Source organism: Thunnus maccoyii, chromosome 15 (genome assembly GCF_910596095.1).
Source record: "Thunnus maccoyii chromosome 15, fThuMac1.1, whole genome shotgun sequence".
NCBI lineage: Eukaryota > Metazoa > Chordata > Actinopteri > Scombriformes > Scombridae > Thunnus > Thunnus maccoyii.
This window is the reverse complement of record NC_056547.1, coordinates 13,106,009-13,131,036: the sequence shown is the minus strand read 5'-3', so window position 1 is coordinate 13,131,036 and position 25,028 is coordinate 13,106,009. Positions and strand designations below refer to the sequence as shown.

At 41.4% G+C, this 25,028-nt stretch overlaps 1 protein-coding gene across 1 annotated transcript in view; it reads left to right on the top strand.

Annotated features, from left to right (window-relative positions):
* Positions 1-25,028, top strand: part of efna3a (ephrin-A3a) — a 61,863-nt gene that overhangs the window by 25,950 nt on the left and 10,885 nt on the right. The window contains exon 2 of the mRNA XM_042434628.1: positions 24,712-25,013. Coding sequence (XP_042290562.1) covers positions 24,712-25,013 — 302 coding nt within the window. The remainder of the gene's footprint in view (positions 1-24,711; positions 25,014-25,028) is intronic.

Here is a 25,028-nt window from a genome sequence, read left to right as displayed (position 1 = left end):
TGGTTCAGGGCCCTTTGCCCAGCATGTATTGGTGCCCAGGGGCAGAGAGAGTGAGAGGAGACTGATCGAACTGGTTTTACACTGAGGTTGTCAGAGGTCTCCTAACTTCCTCACAAATCAATATGGGCCTTAAACTGTAGCCAACCGGCTGAAACTGGCTGCTATTTCTTCCCAACTCAGGCTCCGTCCACGTTTCTCATGAGTAATGACTGAGCAGTTTGAATTGAGCCGAACGCCCCTGTGGGCCAGAGAACACTGACTCATGTTGTTCGCATACATTAATAATGCATTATAGCATGTAACACAGGATAATTAACTCTGCTGCTAACTACAAGCTCAGTCCAAAGTGCCATTCTGCCAGGATGCTGTTTGCTGAGAGTGAGAAAGCGTAGGGTGATGACTAAGCTATCCATCTTTGTTGTGAATGATTATAGGCTTTACCCTTGATTTTTTTTCTTTTGATTGGTTTGCATTTTGTTTAATCATTATATCAACAAGAAGTGCTCCAATTAGATGGATATTAATCAACTGCTCAGTTGTGAGCCAGACAGAACTTTCTGTATTTTCTGAATCCAACAATATTAAGTTTGTGCTGCACTAAATTTGTGTTCATCTATATATATAGGGCTGATTTTTTTTTAAAATTTTTATGCCGTAATGATACTTGACTTTTATAGTTATGATACCAAAACAATACTTTTTTTAACATGGAGGTAGAGCTGAAACAATTAGTTGATGAATTAATTAGTTGATCAACAGAAAATGAATTGGCAACTATTTCAGTAATCAATGAATTGTTTGTCATCTTTTAAGCAGAAATGCCAAATGTTCTCTGGTTCTGAAGCAGTAAACAGAATATCTTTGGGTTTTGGACTGTTGGTTGGACAAAACAAGCAATTTAAAGACCTTGGGTTTCCAGGATATTATGATGAGATGTTTCACTATGACATTTAATGGAACCATCAATTGATCAAAATGATGATCAAGAGCTTTCAAAGCTCCAGAGAAAGCTTGGTAATGTACCTTGACGTAAATTAGCAGTGCGGAACTTTTACATATAAATGAATGTCCGTTACATTCAAGCTCTTGCCAAACGAGTTCACACAATGCTGATTAAGCCTATCACTGCCAGATAAATCTCTCTGTATTTCACAGAATATGGACTTTTTAAATCTCATGTCAGGGGCAACATTCCCATGCTGGCTGTTTGATCGTTAATTGTGCGGCTCTTCTAGACTTTCCAAATGTTACCAGACCAAATGGAACGAATTTTGATAGTGAAACGAGTCATTTCGCAGTTGTTGTGTGACACTCAAAACAATTTATCCACTGTTTTACAGCCGCAACAGTACGTTATGGCCAGTGATGTACTGGCTATTGGGCATACTGTTTTGGGACAAATCCCGATGGTCCGGTGGGCCGTCAAAAAATATGTTTTTGGGCCACTGGACATTTTTCCATTTTCACCAGCCCTCTCTGTGTGCCTGTCATTTGGGGTGCACGTGAGAGCGCGCTGCTTGCCTGTGTCAGGCAATCACAGCCGAGCGCCCCCCTTTACGCTCACTGCCAGAAGGGGGAGACAAAAGTCCCGCACTCCAGCTTTAAGATTTTTTTTTTGTTGATATACTTTTACTCTAAAGGTTCCCTGTGGAGTTTGTAACCTCTAACAGTGCTATGGAGCATGGGCATGCAAGCTGCAAGCATGCAAGGGGACTGCAAGCTAGTAAACATTGCAGGATTGAAAATACTATAAAAAATTACTTTTACAAATGTTCTATTAGGAAGGAAAGGGATTCAGCTCATTTGTTAGATCACAAATAATCACAATGAGTTCTGGTTAGCAACAGTGAATGTAAACGTAACTTTTGTTTGTTTGCAGGAAAACTTCACACAGCACCTTTAATTTATAGAATTAAAAGTTTTCCTTTAAAAAAAACACAACTTTCTTTTTCATTTACAAAATATGCAAAATTTCTCAAATACATTAGTTTTTAATGTTGTCTTAACACAAGCAGCTGTCCAAGGACTTTGCCTGAATAAGAATCTTAGCAACACTTTGATGTAAGCTTTCAGTACTTGACTGTTTTTGATACTCGATGCTACAAACACATTTCATTCCTATGAAAAATATTGAGGTCTGATACACAGCTCTATCTCTAGTGATTTCTCCACAGTACTAGTATGACTCAATTGTTTATATATTTATTTACATGAATATGAAATGTGAAATCCCGTCTCCGCCGTTTTGCTTTGAAGTTAAAACCCACCATGTTACATTCACTACTCATTACAAATAGACTGATTCTGATTGTGATTTGCATTCTGCCAGCCCTAATCAAACCAATGTAACAATCTAATTGATCACTTAAGTGTAACTGGAATCATTTGAAGCTTTATGTTCCAATCCGCCATGCTTCAGTCCCCTCTAACATTGCTTTTTACCCCCCCCCCCCCCCCCCCCCTTCCTCTCTTTCCACTCGCTCTCTCTCGCTATCCCCTGTGGTTCTGGTCCACTGCTCCTCTCCATCTCCCTTGCTCTTTATTGACTGTTGAGTGTAAGGCGGTGTTAAACCAGCATCGATGTAATAGTGGGCATTAGCCCTTTGAACTGCCCTTAATCTGACTGTAATAAACTCACATTTATTTTGGTGGCAGAGGCTTTTCTCAACACACATATATATATATATACACACATAAATATTTGTGGGTAGATATCTGTGTGTGTGTGTGTTAAGAGTTGATGTGTGTGAGAGAGAGCTGGTCCTTGCATAAATGGCCATTGTTATGGGGATAGCATACCCGGTGCAAAGCCTGTCAAAAGCTCTTCTGCTGTGCGGTGTACTAGAGCCGTGCTTGAGACTTGCCTTTAATTGGAATGTAATTGGAGAAGCACCATTGATCATGAATCACATTCAGCTCTGTCTCCCTTCTCCCTGAACTCAGGGCTGCTCTGTTTTCCACCGAATGACTCTGACTCTTTCTCTCCTTCCCTCCTCCTCTTCCTCCCGTAAGGAGAACGTCAGTCATGTGCAGTGGTGCGACGCAGAGGAACAAGGCCCCCTACTGGGTCCTGAGCGCGGGGTCAATGTGCGTCTGGGGCACAAACCACAAGAAAAAGGAAAAAGGGAGAAAGGCGGCAGGGGAAGGAAGGGGTTTGGGGGGGGGGATCTGGTTTGAGAGAAGAGAAAGAAAGAGGGTGGGAGCGATGAGATGGAGCGCACTAGTGGAATCATTTGTAATAGCTTGTGCGCTCTATTGCGCCATTTCATCCAGCATTTAGTTAAGCGAGATTTGTTTTGTTTTGCCTTTGTTGTTCGAAAATGCTCGGAGAAGTCAATTTGTTGGCTCATTTGTCAAACGCTGGACTGCGTCAGTGGCATCTCAGCTGTGTCATGGAGCGGAGAAAAGCTCTCTCACTCAGTTTGAGTGTAGATGGGAATCAGGCTTGTGGAGATTGCCTGTGTACCATTTTAAATGTGGACTGGAAAACAATGAAAACTAAGGGCACTGGCAGAGCACCTCTGTCCCAAATTGATTCTTAAGTGGAATAGGGCAGCATGAGAGGGGAGGTGGGAGGGATGCAAAGGGAGAAATGGTGAAAGAGAGAGAGGGATTGTAAGATTCTGTTGGGCTGAACAAATAATGGTTTTTATATTGAAATCGCCGTTTGATTTGAGGAAGTGCAATCATTGAATTGAAATTATAAACTCATATAAATAACAGTCTTTACCAAGCTGCAGGAACCTTTACTCGGAAGACCATTGATTTCCCATCCTATAATGACAACTGTTGCTGGCAAAGATACTCAGCTGTAGCTAATTAACATTAATTCTGTGACTTAGCCTCACAACAAAAAAAGAAGCTGGTTGTTGTCTGGTTAATAAGCAGTCTTCATGCAGGTGTTGTGCTGTTTAAAGTTAACCAAAGATTGTTTCATCTAGGAAGAAGAAGAGGTAGGCTGCATCTTCTTCTCTTCATAGAGTCTTTTTTCTAGATAAACAATCTCATTGATCACCTCGTGTCAGTTTTAGACAGGCGGCTAGCTGTCAGCTCGTTAGTTGACAAGTGTAAATGACAGACACCTGGCAGACAGAGTTTTGGAATTTCCCAGCTTTTTTTTTTTTTTTTGTGAAGATCTATTTATTGACTTCTTCCACAGAAGACATTTCAACATGTCACTGATGTAAAATCACAGGTGTAAAATGATATAATGAATGATGGTTTAATTCCAGTTAGCTGCTCCAGTTCCAGAGTTTTTAGCAACACCTCTCCTTTTCCGACCATGACAAGTCAAAATGTCTTAAAATGCCTGTTAACCTGTTCAGTATAACCAGTGCAAGAAAATCTGTTTTACATGCATTCCTCACATTAAGAATAAATCAACTTAATTTAGGAATATACTGTACTTTGTACTTCAAATTTACATTCTTGGCACACATGTGAAGTATTATTAATAATCTATGGAACCTAAAAGGTGCATCATATGTTTTATGCAATGCACTGAATGCAATTAGTCTGTGTGTTGTAGAATGTAAGAGGGTTTGCACTTAATCCAAAAGGGTATTCCAATCTGCATAATTGTAGGAGCAGTCTAACACCAACTCTCATTTATGTTTTATAAGGCGTTTTTTTTTTTTTTTCATAATTGGAGCACATATTACAAAAGCACAGAATGCAAGCATAACATATAGTCATTTTGAGTGTATCACCTTAAAAGCTCTGAATCAGGACCTCCAGGATTCGGGGGATTGTGAAGCAGCTCGTTGTCCTCAGTATGTGAAGCTAACATTAGCTCAAGCAGCTACAGTGTAGAGCTATCAACAGTAGCAGTTTGTCATTAGTACCATAAATGGCCAAATTAGATTTAACACCAACACTGAATATCATGATTATATTTGAATATTATTAATTGATGCCAAATATACCACTGTGCAATATCTTAGTAAATGTGGCTAAATTGGTATTTTGTGATAGAAAACATTTCAAGTTTATTTAGAAGTTTTGAGCACAGAACCTCTGAGTATAATGAACAAAATGGTCTAAACTCCAAAGTCTACTTACTAGTTTTTGGAGCAATCAACCCAATTTGACTTTTTTATGATTGACTGCTTTGGCAAAAAAAAAAAAACCTGACCTTGACCTTTTACGTGATTCTATTCATGCGGATGTGTTTGATACTAGCTACAAGATACAGTCTTTTTGTGATTATGCTTGATACAAATATATCTTATTTTAGACCAGTAGTACAGGTCTGGTGCATAATTTAGAGACAATAACATTCATTTAAATTTGCAGTATTGCCCAAGTACGCATTTCAATTCGATATTCTCAAAATCGTTCTGCTTTAGTACGGAGCGAGGAAGTAGAAGGAACGAGGAGAAGAGAGAAGCTGATTGTGCTAGAAACTAGAGCAGGGTCAGGGATCCTTCTTGGATATTTATGAGACATAAAGAGTGACATGAAAATGTTATCAAATGGATGAGGCACATTGAGAGATGAATGTTTGAAAGAGCAAAGATTACTGATGAGAGGGTGAGAACTGATGTCGGGTTACGGTATGAGAGAGAATGAGAGCAAACAACAAACCTACACAGAGCAATTTAACAGACAAACACAAATATGGCGATGAACGAGGAGTAAATGAAAATGAATTGGGGAATGAGGAAAATGAAGTGGGGGTCGTGAGATGTGAGAAGGGCTATGAGAGAAGCCAGAGGGAGGTTGAGAGTTAGGGTGAGAAGAGATGGAAGGAGAGAGGGAGGGATGGAGAGGAGAGAGGAAGAGGTGAGCAAGCAAAAAGGGGGAGGTTGTTGTTTTAAGATCAGAACGGATGAGTGCGTTTCCCCTCTCTGGGGAGGGGGCCCATCGGCTCTCTATGTCTGTCACTCCACTCGTTTATGCCTCGCTCCGAGGGAGAGGTAAAGGGCGCTGAGTCGCTGTGTGTGTGTGTGTGTGTGTGTGTGTGTGTGTGTTTGAGGTGGCTCATGTGAGAATGGGAGCCATTTAGAAAAAGGAGTGTAATGCTCGTTTCATCACTGAGTGAGTCACCCTTCCTTTGATTAGGCTGTTTTTCTCCTCTCCACCACTTCTTTTTTTTTTTTATATCCCTGTCCACTCTTTTCTGCCTTGTTCTTCCCTCACATACAGTTCATACCACTCTTCCAGCTGCTTGTATAGGAGGACTTTTCTTGTCTTGTTCTCTTGAGAACGTACATTTCCATAACCTGCTGTTTAGTGACAGCTTTTGAGTTTTAGCAGAATGACCGCTACTGTTGTTTCTCTTGATTGAATGCTTCATCGCTTAGTCAATAAAACGTCAGAAATTTGTGAAAAGAGTCCATCACAGTTCCCCAGAGCCCAAAGTGAAATCTTCAAATTGTTTTGTTTTTTTCTTTTTTTGATCGACAGAAAATTATTCAGCAACTATTTTGATATTTGAGATTTGAGATTTTGAATCAAATAATTGGGATTTTCCAGTTCCAACTTGTCAAAGCTGAGGATTTTATGGTTTTCTTTGTCGTCTGTGACAGTAAACTAAATATTTTGGGGTTTTGGACTGTTGGTCAGACAAAACAAGACATTTGAAGACGTCACCTTGGGCTGTGGGAATTTATAACAGGCATTTTTCACTATTTTCTGACATTTTATAGACCAAACAACTAATCAATTAATGAATAAGCCCTAATATGACTAATAGATTATCACAATTGTTAATTGTTTTAAATAAGTTTGGTTGCTTTCAATTCTTGAATTTGACCAACATTGATGTTCAACCACTGATATAAAGTGCACAGTAAAAAATAAACACTGTGCATCATAGTCACTGTCAGTGTCATTACAGTAATGAAGAACTTGCACCCTTATTATGTCAACATTATTTTAAAATAGTATTTAGAGTTGGACTAGAAGATTAAAATCATTGGAGAAGATTAAAATCATTGTTCCTCTAATTGAATTTGATGATAGTTGATATTTAGTGCAGACAATTAGTTTATTTGTTCATTCATTTAGTCATTCATTCCAATTTCATGTTAGGATTTTGGTTGATTTAGACCATCATATGCTCAACATCACATGCATCATATGCTCAACACTATTGCTAAAGTGATGGTAAAATTATTGGATTTTTAAAATACAGCTGTGCTAAAAGTGATCAACTGTTGCAGTAATCATGCTAATTGCAATTAGTCACTTTGCTCCCCTGCTGCTGACATATAAAATCATTGACTAATGAAATTAATTTAGAATTAGCAGGACTCCTCTTTGCTCATGGGAAAGCATTTGGGATACACTGCTCCTTTTAAATAAAGAATAAATTCACAGAAAACATATTTAACATCTAAATGAATTAATATAAAATTAAAATAAATTAAATGTCACCACAGGTTTTATGGCCTGTTTTTAAATATCCGTGGAGGCATGAAACGCCATTATATTATATTATACACTGACTGGCTGACATTTGATATTTAATTAAAGGCCAGTATCAGTCAAATATATTAGCAAGTTGATTTATCTGTCTAACCCAAGCAATAAGTAATATCCGCCCTGTCATAAAATTAACACTAAAATACGACTCTGTTTCAGTGTGATAACGCTCATTTGGCTTAAATTACAACATGTCAAATGTTCCATTTTTGGTGCTAATAATTGTATCAGGATTGTAACTAACTGGCAGCAGCCACAGAAGCTCTCCCAGACAAAGTTATCATTGTTTTTGCAGGTAGGCAGACCTGTCACCCTGAGTGTGTGTTTAGCCCAGTTGCCATGAAGGTTATCAGGCCAGTGCACAAACTAGACTAGAGGTGGAGGGGAGGCGGGGCAGGCTCCCCACAGGTTAGGAGGCATAAGTATGCAGCACCACTTAGGTGCTTATTTTAACCTGTGTGTGTGTGTGTGTGTGTGCAGAGCTGTCTGTCCATGTGTCTGTTTATCCGCCTGTCTCTTTGTGTGTGAGTGTGTGTGTGTGTGTGTGTGTCAAACCTCCCAGCAGGAGCAGCCAAAGTGCGTTCCTCTAATGTCATCCTGTGGCCGTCCTCCAGCTAAAAGCCAGCGGCTTGCTCTCCTCTACACTCCTCCCTCAATGTCACCTTTCCTCCCTCCACTTTTTACTTTTTCCTCCTGTAACGCCTCCTCCTCCTCCTCTTCTCTCTTCCTCTCTCCCTTCCTCTCTATCTCTCTGTGTTTGTCATTTTTCATCATCTGTCTGATGTTTGCTAATCTCCGTCCTTTCTCTGCTCTCCGTCTCAATTCATCATCTCTACTTGGGTCTTGTGCTGAAGGTTACCGAGTCGCTGATAGAGAGGAGACGAGGAATAGACGATCATAAAGACTGACAGGAAGGGAGGGAGGGGGTTATCCTCTTATCTGTTTCTTTCTTCTTCTCTCTTTCTTTCTTTCTCTCGTTTTTCTTTCTCAATCTCCCTTTCTCTTTCTTTTCTTTTCCTCTCTTTCTCTTTCTGTCTCTCTCTTCCTCCTCTCCCGATCTCTGCCCCTCTATCCGCTTCTTCCTGTCATTTCTACCCTGACATCCCTCACCTCTCCCTCCTTCCTCTCCTCCTGCGGATCCCCCCATACTGACAGCCGTCAATTTCAGACGGACACACTTCACAGAAACAGCATGTGAAGTGCGCGTGTGTATGGGTAGCCACGTAATGTGATGTGAAGCCTGTTAGTGTGACCCATGCAAGAGGTCAACACTTAACCCTGTGTTTGCTTTGTCACTCTGAACAGCATGTGTTTACACTTTGATTTGTGCATGTTAAATATGGTCAGATCACCTTGCTCTGTCATGCTTCAGCACATATGAATGCACAGCTACACACAAACACACACACACACACACACACACACACACACACACACAGCCTGGTACATTAGGCTGTTAGGGTATTCTATCTTTACGCACATAAGGTCACATTCAGAGCTCTTGTATGCCTCGCTACACAGGCCGGCTGCATTAGGCCCAGGAATCACGGCAAAGCGGCCTGCCTGTCTCTATCTGAAATTCTAATCACCACTCGCAGACATTACTATTCAGTCTGTGCTCCCGCTGGCTGCCTGCACAACGGCTAAGCTTTGCACTAAAGTTTTGGTTAAACTGTGAAGGCCAAAGCCCATTTCATAACACCTACATTTGTATTACATATTGATAAACACAATCTGTCTGTTACTTTCTGCCCCCAATCTGCCGTCTCCTTCCCTCCCACCTGCTTTCGGTCTCCCTTCACCTTGGCCTCCACCACTGCCCGCTCCAACTTCAAAACACTGTTTTTCTTTTCCACATTCAGTGGATCCATTCCCTTTGTCACAAGTTATTTATGCATTATACATCTTTTCTTAATAATCTCTCCTCTCATCTTTCAATTTTCCCTCCTTTGCCGCCCTCCGTCTCTGCATCCCTTTCTTCTGCCCCGCTTAAAGCGTTTCACCTCTCCACTATCTCCATGCCTGGGCACACTTCCCCCCGTTCGAGTCATTCTTATCTTCCCTCCTATATTCCTTCATCTCTTCTTTTTCCTATCCTTCCTCTCTATCTTTCTGCCCAGCTACCTCTCACATCCTCCCCTCTCTGCACCCTCTATCCCCAGCTCCGTCCATCTCTCCCCCTACCCTCCCTCTCCGTCCTCCTGCCCCCGGCTGAAATTAAACCCCGCTGGCGTGAGCCTGGCCCGACCACGTCTCCCCAGCAAGGCTCAGCCACACAGACCTAAGAAACAGACCTTGAAAAACAAGATAAAGTACATCAAAACTGCTATGGGTTCACCGCTCCGTGGGCAGTGTATATTTTTGGATACCATTTCACATTTTAACACTCTCTCCGCCCTGCTCCAACCAGTCTGTCTCTATTTCTCTCCCTCTGTGTGTTTTGCTCTGTCTCATCCTCTTTTCCTCTCTGTCTCAGACAGACATTGTTGACAGTGAAGCAAGTCTGCAGTGATTAACATTGATTAAAGTGGCTAACAAGTCTCCTTTTTATTCTGTTGGTGTGAGGCTGTGTGTATGTGTGTGGTTGGGGCCGCGAGGGTGTTTGCCTGATGCATGTGTTTCTATGTGCTTGTTTTTGTGCTCAGAACAGGTCCATAAAGCTGTCACTCATCTGGGTGCATGAGAGAAAAGAAAAGCCCAGCTGTGAGTGCTTAACAGTGGAGGTGTGTGTTAAATGGGATTGTACGAAGGCGAATATGTGTGTCTTTGTCTGCATATGTACAGGCTCATGAAACACACTCACTTCATTCAGCTGCCTGTTTAGCAGAGACTCTTATCCTTTGTTTTCCTGCCACATGGACCATTTTACCCACAGATCTGCACAGCGAGAACCAAACCGCCTGCAGCTTAATTCAGCCTCCAATCAAGTGACCAATCAAATCTGTCATTTTACCTCAAGGACACATTGATTGTGTCATGGTGTTCCATTATTTGAAAATGTGTGTATTTTTTCCATGTGCATGTATGTGTGCATACTGTACATGTGTACACAGTTTTTCTCCTCTTCTTGGATAATATTTAAAGTAACTGTTAGTGTTTGGTATAGTCGGCATACAGTAGATGGATGTTGTGTACAATATAAAGACAGGCATTGTCAGATAAGTTGTTGCCAGGGGCTAATTAATATTTTCATATAGAGCTGAAACTAATGATTATGTTCATTACTGAATAATCTGCCGGTTATTTTCGCAATTAGTCAATAAATCATTTGGTGTATAAAAAGTCAAAGGTGACATCTTCAGATGTCTTGTTTTATTCAACGGTCCAAAACCCAAAGATATTCAGTTTACTATCATGTATGACAAACATTGAATCCTCACATTTGAGAAGTTGAAAACAACATATTTTGGGGCATTTTTGCTTGAAAAAATGACTAAAACAATTATTCTATTATCAAAATAGTTAATTTTCTGTCGATTGAATAATCAATGATCAATCGTTAATTGTTATTATGAACAATGGATGAAATGATGTGTAATGTGAAAAGGGTCGCTCATAATGATGAAACCCAAGTGATGAAAAAATTCAATAAATGCAGCTTTACAGATATTTACCGATATCATTATCTAATACCATATACAGATGAGTGACAAATTAAAGGAAAAACTGGTACAGATCTGAATGCTTGACCCCGACAGTGAGGGGATCCGGTGGCTCTGTTATGCTTTGGGGGGCATTTTGCTGGCATGATTTGAGTCCACTTGTCCCCTTAGAGGGAAGGGTCACTGCAAATCAATTCACAGTTGTTCTGAGTCATCACCTTTATCTTATGATGAAACATTTCTATCCTGATGGGAGTGGTCTCTTCCAGGATGACAATGCCCCCATCCATAGGGCACGAGGGGTCACTGAATGGTTTGATGAGTACGAAAATTATGTGAATTATATGCTATGACCTTCACAGTCACCTGATCTCAACCCAGTTGAACACCTATGGGAGATTTTGGACTGATGTCTTAGACAGCGCTCTCCACCACCATCATCAAGAAGAATATCTTTTGGAAGAATGATGTTCATCCCTCCATTAGAGTTCAGAGACTTGTAGCATCAATGCCAAGTTGCATTGAAGCTGTTCTGGCAGTACATGGTGGCCCAACACCTTACTAAGACACTTTATGATGGTTTTTCCTTTAATTTGTCACCTGTCTGTATATCGCAATATGGCAAATGTGTGTAAAATCACAAATAAAATAATCAAATATAACACAATCAAACATGAGAGTCAAACAATAAACTCATCATACTGTATGTGTACAGCAAAACTTTAGTAATCTCTCTAGTTTGCAATTACAACCTGCTCAGAATCATTACAAAAACACATTTTCAGAACGATAATATGATACAATCATACCAACACAATACAAGTTCACTGAAGAATGAATTTTTGTCCAGCCCTATTGTTCGCAGCATAAATACATAGCAAATAGATTTTTTAAGAAATCTATTTAAAAAAAGGGGGGTTGGTTTAAACAAAAGCAGAAAATTTGCATGTGCTGCGTGACCCAGGTGTGATTGAGCGTGTTGATTTAGTCTTGTACGGTACCTGAGCACAGGAGCTCGAGCAGTAACCCCTCTAGCTGAGGCAGTGTAGGCTGAATGAGCCTTTGAAGCGCACAGATTCACATCCGACATGGCTGCCTGAGCCATAAGAACAACTCCATGAATTATGAAAGGGCACAAGCCCATCGCTGGGCTGCTCCGAGAAGGGGAAGAGATGGAGCAAGAGATAACTACATATTGTAGATAGATAGAAAGATAGTGTAGAGGGAAGCAAAGTGGAAAAAATAAAGGAGAGAAAGATGCACTTGCACAATGAGAGAGGGAGATAAAGCGTGCGTGTGTAGTGGAGTGAGAGGGGTTTTGTTTTGGAGAGAGAAAGTGTGTGTGCGCTTGTCTTTGTGTGAATTTGTGCCTGCCTGCGTATGTAAGTAAGATCGACGCCGCATCGCTCCCAAATCTAACCAGCTGCGTGAAGAATCGCTAACTACGGCAATGGATTTAGGCTCATCGCTTGGTCCACAAAGGCAACATTTTCACACAGACATAACATACACCACACAGGCTTTGTTCCAGCCTCTTCAAACAGTTTTCACTGTGGAGGTGTGACAGCACGCCAGGCGGGGATCTGCTGCCCACCATTTCCAAACCCCACCAGAAAACAGAAGAGAGACAGAGAAGGGGGGATTTTTTGCACCAATTATCTAATGTGTGATCTTGGGGCCTGGCTGCCTGTCATGTGCAGCCTCTGGTTTATTCTGTCTTTTAATCTCTCTAGTAATCTTTTTGCCACTGCTGAGCCGGTGTCACAGCAGTGAACTCCAAGACAAGGCAATTCCATTAGGAGATGGCATGAGGCGGCATTCATTAATGGCCCCAGCCAGATGCTGTGCTACACATGGAGGGAGGCAGGAGGGGTGTTTGAATTTGATTTGATTCCTCAGGATAATGTATTGTGCCTCATCACAAAGTTGTTCCAGACAGGGGGTTTCCATATTCAGGAGGAGGTATTGTGTCCACTGAGAGAGCAGGTGAATTTCCTTGAGTATCATTGTGCGGTGTAACAACCTCGTTCCCATCCCTCTCCATCCCTCACTCTATTCCAGGTCGATCTCCGTGAAGCCTCGTCTGAGCCTGTTCAGTATTCAAGGCTCTCGACTGTTCACTCAAATCGTCTCTCAGTCTATTGGTTTAAACAGGAAACAGTACAAACTTGAAGCATTTCAGCCTCATGCACCCAGTTCTCCCTTCACCATCTGCATGTTTTACCATACAGCAGCTGTGGTGTTAGAAATTGTCCTGAGGAAGTAAACATGCTGAAAGATGCGTCGCCTCTCCAAGGATGTCTCACATCGAATGCTTTCAGAATGGTCCCCTCTTAACGTCCTCGGTTACATAAGTGCCTATATGTACCGGCAACCTTCACTATTCATAGCCTCGGGAGACAGAGAGTGATGGAAGGTAGAGGAAAGAAAGAAAGAAAGTATGAAAGAAAACACAACAGAGACACAGAGACGTATTGGAAGTAGAGAAAAAAAAAAGAACAATAGAAGGAGAGGAGCTGTGCAGAGGACGCGGAGGACGCAGAGCAAACGTGGGCTGCGGCCGGTCAATTATTCAGACGAGAAAGGTCTGTTGTACCTTGGGAGCTGCTTTGAACATGCCTGCCTAGCATCACCTTCTAATGGGCCACAGATTGACATGCTACCTGAGCAGCCCCCCCCCCCCCCCCCTTTCTCTCCTCTCCTATACAGGCTCTTATCTGGTGGAACGTGTAAATAATTACTCCATGACCACTCTGCTGTGCGAGCTGGAGGGTTGTTTGCACAAAGAAAAGAGGATATATTTTAAAAGGGCGACGGGTTATTTTAAGAAAATGGGTGAATTATTTATGGGGGCCTGCTAGGAAGTGTTTGTGCATTTGTGCTTCCTTATGTTCCGTGTATTTGGGGGATATCACAAGCTGTGTGATGAGAGGAGAGTGGAAATGACGTAATGCGAGGATGTGTATTTGTTAAATGCAGTGTGTAAGTTAATTGTGTTGAGCCTCGGCCATCAGGGAGTGTGCTTTGAGGTTTCTTTTATCATTTTAAAAGTGCATGAGTGTGTGTGTGTGTGTGTGTGTGTGTGTTTGTGTGTGTTTGGTGGTCTTTAGGGGGGCTGCGTACCTACATGAAACCCTGCAGTTGCCATGGTTTGGAGATAAAAGACCAGATTATTCTACTTGGCACCCATTAGGTTGGCGCCGCCTGAATATCGTCCAGTCTCAAATCTGACCCAGAACTAGTTTCCTTCATCTTTCTTTCTTCTTTTCCACCTCTCCCCGCTCTCCCTCTCTCCTGTCTTTGTTCTCTTTGCTCTCTTTCGCTCGCACTGAGAGAGGGATATGTGTGCCAGCCCAGAGTAGGGGCTTAAAGACTGAGGTTTTTGAAAGTGAACACCCTACTGTGGTTGACTTCCTGTGAGAGCAGCCGAGCCCCTCACATACCGAACTTCAAAGCTTGCATACTGCACTTTATGAAGATAATAGAAGTGGCTCTGTTGTCTCATGGCTCGTGAGCCTCTCTGTGGATTTACTTTTGTGTTATATATATTTTCTCATGCGTCATGGTTTTACCTACATGCCTAATTTGTCAGTTTATTCTTCAGATGCATTAATATACCCTTATGTGAGTGTGTGTGTGTGTGTGTGTGTGTGTGTGTTGGTGAATCCTCCTGGCCTTTTCTAGAGTGTCTCCTCCGCTCTGTCAGTGGCCAAACAGTTGGAGATGGGTGAGATAAGCACTTTGCTTTTGGACGTGGCCATGGAGGGCTAGCGGGAGCTGCCTGGCACCCTCGCTGAGGATGTGCACTGTGGAGAATTCATCTTGATGAGAGCTTCTATTGTGTGTCACAGCCCCTCTGCTATTTCACTTTCTATCTCCCTGCCTGTCCGATTCTCACTCTACCTCTCTCTGTCTCTCTAAGGCCAGCACCCTTTACATTTAAGCGACAGTATACTACAAAAAAAATGGAAATTGGCGTTTGTTCTCACAGGGAATATGGAAGATTTGAGACAAAAAAAAAGGAACAGTCAGAAGAACTTGTCAAAATTGTCACACTCTCATTCACCAGCTCTCAAAGTCATTTTACCGGCACCTTATTTCCACTTTGGGTAGATGGAGCGGTTGTAGCACCAAGATGAATCAATTCCAGGCATAAAAAAATGATTGTTGATATTGATTTTACAGCTTCACTGTCACTTCAACTATCCTAAGAATGTATTATAGCAGTTTCATAACAAAATGTTTGAAAGCCAACTTTATTCATTCATTGATTTTTTTTGCTCATTTAAATATTCACATCTTTACACAATTTCATAGTCTATTTTGCGGGATTCATTGTTTGAATTTAGACTTGTTCTAGTCTAAATTACTGTTTCTCCTTAATGCAGAAGGCACCATATGGACTTGTGGTCCGTTAGATGAAGGTACTTAACAGATGTTCAGCAAAATAGCAAACAGAATATGTGCAAAATATACCAAAATGTAGTGTTTGGGAGAAATTACACTGATTTCATTAGTTTGTGGGTGATAATTGCTTTGTCAACGTGATGGATTTCGTTTTGAACATGATGGATGGAAGAAAACTTTTATTTAATGAAAGGTACTTGTCTTGGAAGGAAAAGAAAAACATCTAAAGGCATTCATGCACACGTTCAACTAATCCAAACTCATAAATACTTCGCTAGTTTTACTTGAGAGTATTCTCTCCGTCCTCTTTGATTTAGGGAACATGCCATCTCCCGTTCATCTTCTTCCATCTGTATCATTAACTGCCAATTAATCACAGCCATAGCCAGTGTAGCCTTTGTTTTGATTTGCACCCAGTGCCATATTCATCAGCCTGGGGATGCGTAAAATTTTGTTTTAAATTTATTGGAGTCATTACTTAAATACAAACACCTATACACACACATGGGCACACACAGTAGCCCTCTGGGGACTCTCCATTATCTCCGTGTATCAATGCAAGACCTTTGCGGGAGAACGGGTCGCGTCGGATGAAGGAGAAAGGAGAATGAGTTGTGCTTTTTATCATCTGACGAAACAGTGAACGAGAGACAGAAGGGGGTTGGGTGTGAGATGGTGAATGAAAGGCGACCTCGCAGAGCCAGTGTGAGAGCAGATGTGAGCGATCAAGCCTTTAATAGCGAGGTACAATTAGAGCCTCACCTTGAGAGAGATGGACCCTTGTTATCGCAGCTTGTCACAGGATATAATCACACTGAGAACTCAGCGGGACGGATGACTTCTCAGGACTGGCCGTGACCAATTTGACATCACCTCGTGATACCTCTGAAGGTTTATATCTGCCGTCATTAGGAGAGAAGGGATTTTCCTGCCTTGCTTTCCTTCCATTTTCCCATTTTCTCTGTCCATTTCCCTTTTTAACATTTTTTAACATTTGTTTGTATCACTGAAAATTGTGACATGACCAGATTGTTGGATATCAGAGAGACTACTGCACCATTATTATAGCCAGTTAGAATCCCAGTTACATTAAACTAAATCATAGTCATTAAAATAGGGAGTTTAATTACTGGATTTGAGTGCTCACTAAAGCCTAAGCCATTTTGCTGCCAGTCTAAGTTGCCACATAATGCAAAGCCCAAAGCCCTGGGGCCATTTATTGCCAGAAAAACATTCCCAAGTGGTACTTGGAAACATTCCACTGTAATAAAAGTAAAAAAGATGCCTAGTGGCCTCTATTATATTATTTTATGCAAAGAGTCTAGTTGTAGGAGAGCCACAGTTTAATATTCAACTGTGTCATCCATATTTCTGTTTTATATTTAAACTTCCTCTGTGGATGTCTAGGAAGTAAAGAGCAGCTTAAGCCACATAGATTAATCAATGAAATGTATGTCTTTTCATATTCCCTTTGAATGAGTTGGCTAAGCAGCAACCCATACTGCTTTGCAAGTGATTTACTAAGACGTTAAAGCTGTGGAAATGGCATTATTATGTTGATCATGATCCATTTTGTTTCCCTCACTGCTACAGTTCAAATATACATGCCCACTGGGCTAACAAGCAAACACAAAGTATCCTTTGTGTCAGGCCAGTCAGTGTCTCTGAACCTTTTTTGCCCCTAAAAAGAAGCAATGTCTACCTGCAAATCCTTTGTAATAGGTTGCATATGTTTATGTGTTGTAGCAAAGAATGATTTCCCCTTCTCAGATTCTTTCATTTGGATCATTTTTGGATGCCTAGTGACATAAAACTAACCAAGATTTGAAAACATACAAAAAATAATTTTGCTGAAATACTGCTGAAACAATTTTGATAAAAATCCTCTAATTATTTAAAGATCCCCTCCAGCGATGTTATGAGATATATAAAAACAATACCCTGTTTGGAATAATAGTATGTGTCTCATATGGTTTTCCACAAAAAATAAAGTCCTTCTCCCTCCTATTGATTAAATATTTTTCATATATTTTTCATTTCGAAAGTGCTGGACAAAAAGTGTCTACTACTTCACAGAAAAGTCTATTCTCAGTGTATTTGCACTGAAGGCTTTGAGTTTCCACATCACACTTGTATAAGCTGAATACTGGCCCATGATTGGTTCTAAACTATTTGTGATGTCACAAATCATCCTGGTAGGCCCACCATGAGCACAGGGAAAATTTCTCCCCTTCAGCAGATGAAAGTGAAAACAGTCGTCTACTGTCAAACTCACACTCATACATCATTCTGCACAGTGAAACTCAAACAACCAGCTGAAGTAACAACAAGCAAAACACATTTTTACTGGAGGGGGACTTTAAATTATTTATTAAGCTAAATGCAAAACATTTGCTACTTCCAGCTTGAGGATTTGCTGCTTTTTTCTTTGTTGTAAATGTCATTGCAAATTGAATATCTCTGGGTTTTGGGGTGTTGGTCGGACAAATTAAGCAATTTAAAGAGGTCACATTTGGCTCTGAGATATTATGATGGACATTTCTCTCTTGTTTAACATCTTATAGATTAAACAATTAATCAATTAATAGAAACATAATTGAAACATTAATTAAAAATGGAAATAAGTTTTTTCTAAATTGCTATCCTGCTTATCATCTTTTTACTCCTTAACGCACAAACTGGTGTTAAGCTGTGTGTGGTCTACGCCACCGGCTGAAGTCAGAGCCTGACTCATCTCTGCAACATCTCCTCCACCGGCTCAGACTTTTAGATTCCAGGGGTGCCTCTGGAAATCCAGAGTTAAATCATCCCCCACTCGGATGCATTTGCCTAGGTTAAGTTGGCTAATACTTTACATTTCTGAAAGGGTCCCTCAAGCTCCCCTGCACCCACATCACTAAAGGCATGCCTGGAGCAAGGCAGGGGGAGAAAGAGACACCAAGCAACTGAACAGCAGGGTGGAATAGTGAGCAGACAGACCGTCCTTCAGTTGAAAGATCCATTTCTCAGCCCCTGTGTTAGTAAGAGTCAGCCCCACAAGCTGCTGGATGTTGTTCTTTAGCTATGACCTCCAACTGAGAGGGAAAAGAAAAGACATTTCACTTACAGGAGATCAACAAAATATCACATCAAAACTGAAATCAATAAGTTTCTGCATGTTCAAACTGCAAACATTTGTGAAGTTGTTCCAAGTTGCTCATTGTCGCTGGCATGCAGTGAAAATGTCACGACCTGGCTACATCAACACATGTATTAATTACTGAAGTGATTCATATATTTGAAGGCATTGACATTTCAATATCTCAGAAGCTGAGTAGAGAGCGTCCCCAAGCTGCTTTAAGATTGCGAGGGTTGGTTAGGTTTTATATCAAAGGGAAGCAATGGGGAAAAAGCAGGAAACATACTGTCAGAGAACAGAAAGCTGACCTGTGATTGGTAGGAATTGATAAACTGCCGTCAAAGTGATCGGCTTGAAAAGGTAATTGCTGTCGAGACTTGCTGTCCTTGAGCAGAACTGGTAATTACTTCAGCAGAAGTACTGTTTACATTTGGTGATATAAGGGTCAACAAATGGACACCGCGGTGTTCTGGGTGTAGATGTCTGCAAACGTTTAAGACGTTTTGCAAAGCTTGCCTGAATTAAAGCTTCTCAGGATAAATAAAGGCAAGAAAAGAAACATGGCAGAGCTTTTCGAATGAGAAAAGCAAAGGTGGAAGGGCAGAGAATAAACCGTGGGGAGGTTTACAGAGGAATGGGTAAATATAAAAAGGTAATGTTCTTCAATTTCTTTTAGGCCAGGGTGGACAGAGGCTGTAGAAGACACTGACTGGATGACTCCCTGTGGTCTAATAGTAATAGAAGAGAGTTGCAGCGTTAGCCTCTTCCAACAGACTGGCTCAGCACTTGTTTCTCCTACAATCCTCTCATTTTGGATCGAAACACTGTAAAGCAGGCCATTAATTGCGGCGTTAACTCAATCAGTGAAGACTCACTGGAGATATTGCATTCGTGTGCGCGTGTGTGTGTGCATACGCTTGCATGCATGTCTGATGGTTTTCTGTTGTGCGCATGTGTGCGTGCACGAGTAATGAGTTTTGGTGCTGAGGTACGGAGAAAAACAGCAGAGCCTTGCTTGTCGCTGCCAGGGGACTCAATCGGAGGAGTCTTGTCGGTGGTAAACAGACGATTGGTGAATGGCATTTAAGTCGCGCCATTTCATGCATCAGTAGTTTATCCTTCTGATGAAGCTGATGTTGATTACGCCAGAGAGGGTGTTTTTAAGGTCTTAAGTGACAACGCCACACTGACCTCATCTTTACTGAGAGAAACTTCTACAACAGTGAATAAACACAGCTAGACAGCAGAAGAGCAGCACATCAAGTACAAGATTTTACATAATTAAAACATAAAAAGTTTAATGAACTACTTTTCTCAAGGCAGCCATCTTGGAAAGCAATAAAGACAAACAAAAAAACAGCAGTGTTAATTAGACATTAGATTAATTACTCTTGGGGTAGAGAGTGTGATCGTCTATGCAGTGACAAGAGCATGTTAGAGCAAGAAAGTCAATCCTTTAAATTGAATCACGCCAACTCCATGGCGCTACTTTTGACAGAGCAAGACTATGTTCACAGTTGCTTTTAGATGTTAGATATGGATGTTTATGTTAGCACATAAAGATAGACGGAGAGCAAATCTCTAGATATCTGGTCAAATAAAGCACAAAACTTCAAAAGGTTTTGAAAACTTTTAAGTATAGGAAGTAACAAAAGCAGTTACTTTGCTTTTATGTAAAAAAAATTCATTGTCCAGTGTGCACCTGTGATGTTACATCATAAAAGTGAGCTTCTCACAATTGTTGATACATGCAGCGTTAATACCGCTGAAGAGTTGAAACCACAAGTGTTTTTTTTTCACAGTCAGAAGCTATTACTATCTTTTCTACTGCAAGGTTGGACTATGTTTGTCAAAAGCAACAACGTGTTTCTTCCAGCTGTTTCTAATGGATTTCTGAAAACAGTTGGAGCCTCTGGCAGTAATGTGGGGTGAACCAGCAGTAGAACAAACAGCAGTGTTTGAAGAATACCTCGGTGGGTCTTCGAATTTTCATACCCATTCATGTCAGTAGTGAAAAAAAAATCAAACCATTGCACTGGTATTATTATTCCTGGATAGTCAGCAGCACTCGTGCTTCTGCTTTCACCTTGATGCAATCTAACAAAAATTATTATACAGAGGACATGGATCGGTGTTAGTTTTAAGCTCAGTGAAGCAAAACAAAAAATGATTGGCATCACTCATGTGGAAACTGTGGGGAAATATTTCCTGATAATTGTCCTTATTTCACTTCATTTTTTGTATTTACAAATGATTACATTGTGGTGTATTCTTTTTCACTACAGGATTTTCTGTGGTTGCAGGAGATACTCTGTGTCTGCCCACTGTATGTTTTTAAGTGTCTTTAGATGTAGCTCTGCCTTACCACTGTTATTTATTGATACCAGCAGTATTCTCCAAAGACTCTTTTTAGCACAGATATGAAAGGTGCAGTGGTGCTATCTCTGCCTAAGTCTTCCTCTCTTGTTCTTTCTCTATTTTACCACCCCCCTCCCCTCTTTCTCTTCCCCCGTCTCTCTCTCTCTCCCCTGCTACCTGCCTCCCCTGGCAGTCTTCACTAGCTTGTGCAGCCTTTACTAACTAGCTGCGCACTCCCACTCATAGGAAAATGATGATGAGACAGCAAAACCACCACAATGCAGACAATGCACAGCGGGAAGAGAGGAAGAGAGTTGGAGAGAAGGAATGTGGCTGAAGGAAAGCAGAGAGAATGAGAGCCATCAGTCTTTCTTATGCACTTCTACCACATATATGTTTGTATACTGTATGTTCATCCCCCGGAGAGCACTGTGTCTCTGTCTAGGCCTCTGCCTCCCTTTTTCTGCCTTTCTCTTTGTTGTCATCATTCAACGCATTTTCCTCCCTCACCCATCCCCCTCCTCCCACTCCCTTTAAGTTATTAAATCTCCTCTCACCCCCTTTCTCTCTTTCTCTTCTCTCCTCCCTCCATTCCTCTCTGCCCTGCAACCTTTCTGTCTTGTGCCACTAAGTGGACTGCTTATATAACACCGTACACCTAGAGGGACTCCCCGCCTCCTCTCACCCAGCCAGCCTGTTCTTCTCACTCCACCCTTTTAGTCTCCTTACTTACTGTTTTTTTCCCTTCTGCACCACCTTACCTTCTTTACCTCTGCAAGAGTCATTTTTCCTCCTACCTCTTCCCTTCTTCTCCTCCTCCTCCTGTTGCTGACTGCACCTTTGGAACAAACGGTCCTCCTGCTGTGCAGCTACATCTAGTGAGACTGAGTGTTATCCAAAACAGTAAACATTAAAGTAGCAGGGTTATATATTTGTCTAGTGCTGAAATGAGTCAAACAACAGAAAATTAATCAACAACTACTTCGATTATCAGTTATAGGTAATCATTTAAGCACTGTGCCAACCAAAAACACCAAAAATTCTTCAATGTGCTTCTCAAATGTGAGGGTTTTCTCATTTTTATATCACTGTAAACTGAATACTTTTAGATTTTGGACTGTTGTTTGGACAAAATAAGCAATTTCAAGACATCTCCTTGTGCTCTCCTTGATTAATCAAAAAAGTGTTGACAGATATGATAATGAAAAATTCAGCTTCCAAGCCACACTGACGAACCAAATAAACTATCATTCTCCATTTAAGTAGCCTCTCATGTACATTTTTGCATATTTTTCTGTATCTGCAGCTAGTATATTTTTAAAACAGAGAGAGTAAATGCATTGCTGTGGAGTTAGCTGCACTTGCACTATTTCTCGGTAGTATCCAGCAGCCTTTTGTCCTTAAACACTATTGAATGCTATAACACACACAAAAACACGCACATTTTTCCTCCTGCTCATGCTGCCTTGCATTCGGCTGCTCTTGCATGTAGCTGTCCTCTCACCTACATTATTTCTCAATGACTGCGTCACTCTCCGACTTTTTACACATCACTGGTATCCAGGATTTTCCTCATCTCATGTTTTCATATTCAACACACCCTCTTTCTCCCACTTTCATCTTAGGTCTGTCTACTTACCATTCTCTTCTATCCAGTACTCATTTTACATCTGTATCTCTACCCCTCTACTCTCCCCCCATCTCAACTTCCTCCTCTCCTCCTCCACCACCACCAACCCCCCTCTCTAAATATAGTCTCTTTGAAGCATAGCTGCGTTGCCTCTTCCCACAACACTGCAAGACAAAAGTCTGTCATCTCACATCTGAGCAGCAGGGATAGGAAGCGGAGATAAGATTGATGGCCCAAAAAGAACACTGGTTAAGAGAATTGATATTCATCTGCCTCAGCATGTGTGTAATCGCAAACGAAGAGCAGGGCTAGAGATGAAATAGGCGAATGGGAGTGGAGGAGAGGAGAGGATTGAGAGAAAAAAAAGAGCAGTTGTAACACAACAGTGTGAAAGAATTGCAAGACAGAAAAAAGAGGGAGAGAGGTGTTATGACATTTCTGATCCTCATTTTATAATTGAATAATAATCTCTCTGGAGGCCTGACCTAGTAACGTATGCATGTGTGCGCCTGTTCGTGTAAGCGTGTCCACAGTGTGTGTGTCGTGTGTGTCTGTGTGTCTGTGTGTGTGTCTGTGTGTGTGTGGGTGGGTGTGTGCGGGCACAATGTATACACTGTGAGGAATGGTTGTGAATGTGTGTAAGTGTGTGCTCCTTTGTATGTGTCTAACAGAAACTGTGTAAGAAAGAGGAGACAACCAGGAGAGAATAAGATGAGGTAGAAAGAGGGGAGGGTTGCGCTCTAAACATTAAGCAGCACAATATCTCCCCCTACTGTTGCAAAGGTGTCATTACAACTCCAGTTGGTGCAGGTTACACATCATTGCAGCCAAGGACAATTCCCATCTCATCAGCTCACCTGCAGGAGCCCTTCTAATGACTTCTACTTTGTCTAATTACAGATTGTGTAATTTCCATAATAAGTATACTCAGTATTATAAACAGTGAAGATCACAGCGTGGCGGCTGAATGCAAATCATAGCACATCATCTTGTCCCAGTTGTTCAGTTGAGGAGTCGAATCGAATAAAGGGTTACTGTACCATATTGTACATCACACACACATACACACACACACACTCAACCTTAGAGTGGCCTTCTTTACCTGCTAACAGCATGCTCGTCCATCAGCGAAAGTTGCCCGGGGAGCTTGGTCCATCATATGTACTGTGCGCAGGCCGGTTCCCCTGCGGCCAGAGTATACATCGCCACTGACAGGATCTCCTTCCGCCTCAATGACCTGGCCCGTAGCTGGCTCAGGGGGAAAGACAGGAGTACAGATTATCATTCTCAGCACCGTTCTCAGCACTCGCCACAGGGCATTTAGAGAGGAAAATGTGTATATATATGAAGAGGGGGGAGGAAGGTGTATTAGTTTATCTTTCAAAGAAAGAGGGTGTTAATGTACGCTGAAGGAAAAGTCTGTAGTTCTGTGGCCTCTTTATGTTGCTTTTGTGTTGCCTGTACTATAAAGATCAATTGATTAATTAATAATTCAATAGGCAGAAAAGTAATTGACAATGAGTTTGATAATTGAGTACTAATAGAAGTCATCTATCAAATATAAATGTTAAACATGAATGGCCTCTAGCTTCTGAAATGTGAGGACTTGCTAGTTTCCTCTGTTTTATATCATCTTGGGCTTTGGGAACTTGTGATGGGCATTTTTCCAACATTCACGATTTACTGATATTTTATCAACTGAACAAATGATTGAATAATAAAGATAAGTGAGAAGTTAAAAGAATCCTAGCATATTTGTTTTCTTGTTGAGACTTAGATGAGAAGATTGAGTTAACTCTTAATATCTGGAGGTGGCTAGTTTAGCTTAGTTTAGCCTAGCATAAAGACTGGGAACAGGGGAAACAGTTAGCCTGGCTCTGTCCAAAGGTTAAAAAAAAATTGTAAAAACGAAGTGTAAAAACAACAATTTGTAGTTTTAAGAGGGATTATGTGTGGGACTATACTTCTTGGCCAGGTGCAGTGACTTCCTGGAGTCTCCACTGGTCGCCTGACAACCTCAGAATGATGATAAGACACAAAATGTTAAACTATACCTTTAATGGATAATGACAATAATTTGTTGCAGCCCTGGTAACTCATCTACATTATGTCCTTCTTTTCTTCTTCCCTTTCTCCACTTCCTCTATCTGTTTTTTCTTTTAACACAGGCTACGGAGGGAGGGATACACCGTGCAGGTCAGTGTCAACGACTACCTGGACATCTACTGCCCACACTACAACACCAGCCAGCGAGGGACGCTAGAGCGCACCATTGCAGAGCAGTACATCCTCTACATGGTCAGCTATCGCGGCTACCGTACCTGCGACCCCCAGCTGGGCTTCAAACGCTGGGAGTGCAACCGGCCACATGCGCCTCACGGACCCATCAAATTTTCTGAGAAATTCCAGCGTTACAGCGCCTTCTCGCTGGGCTACGAGTTCAGCGTGGGCCAGGAGTACTACTATATCTGTGAGTCAGACCAGT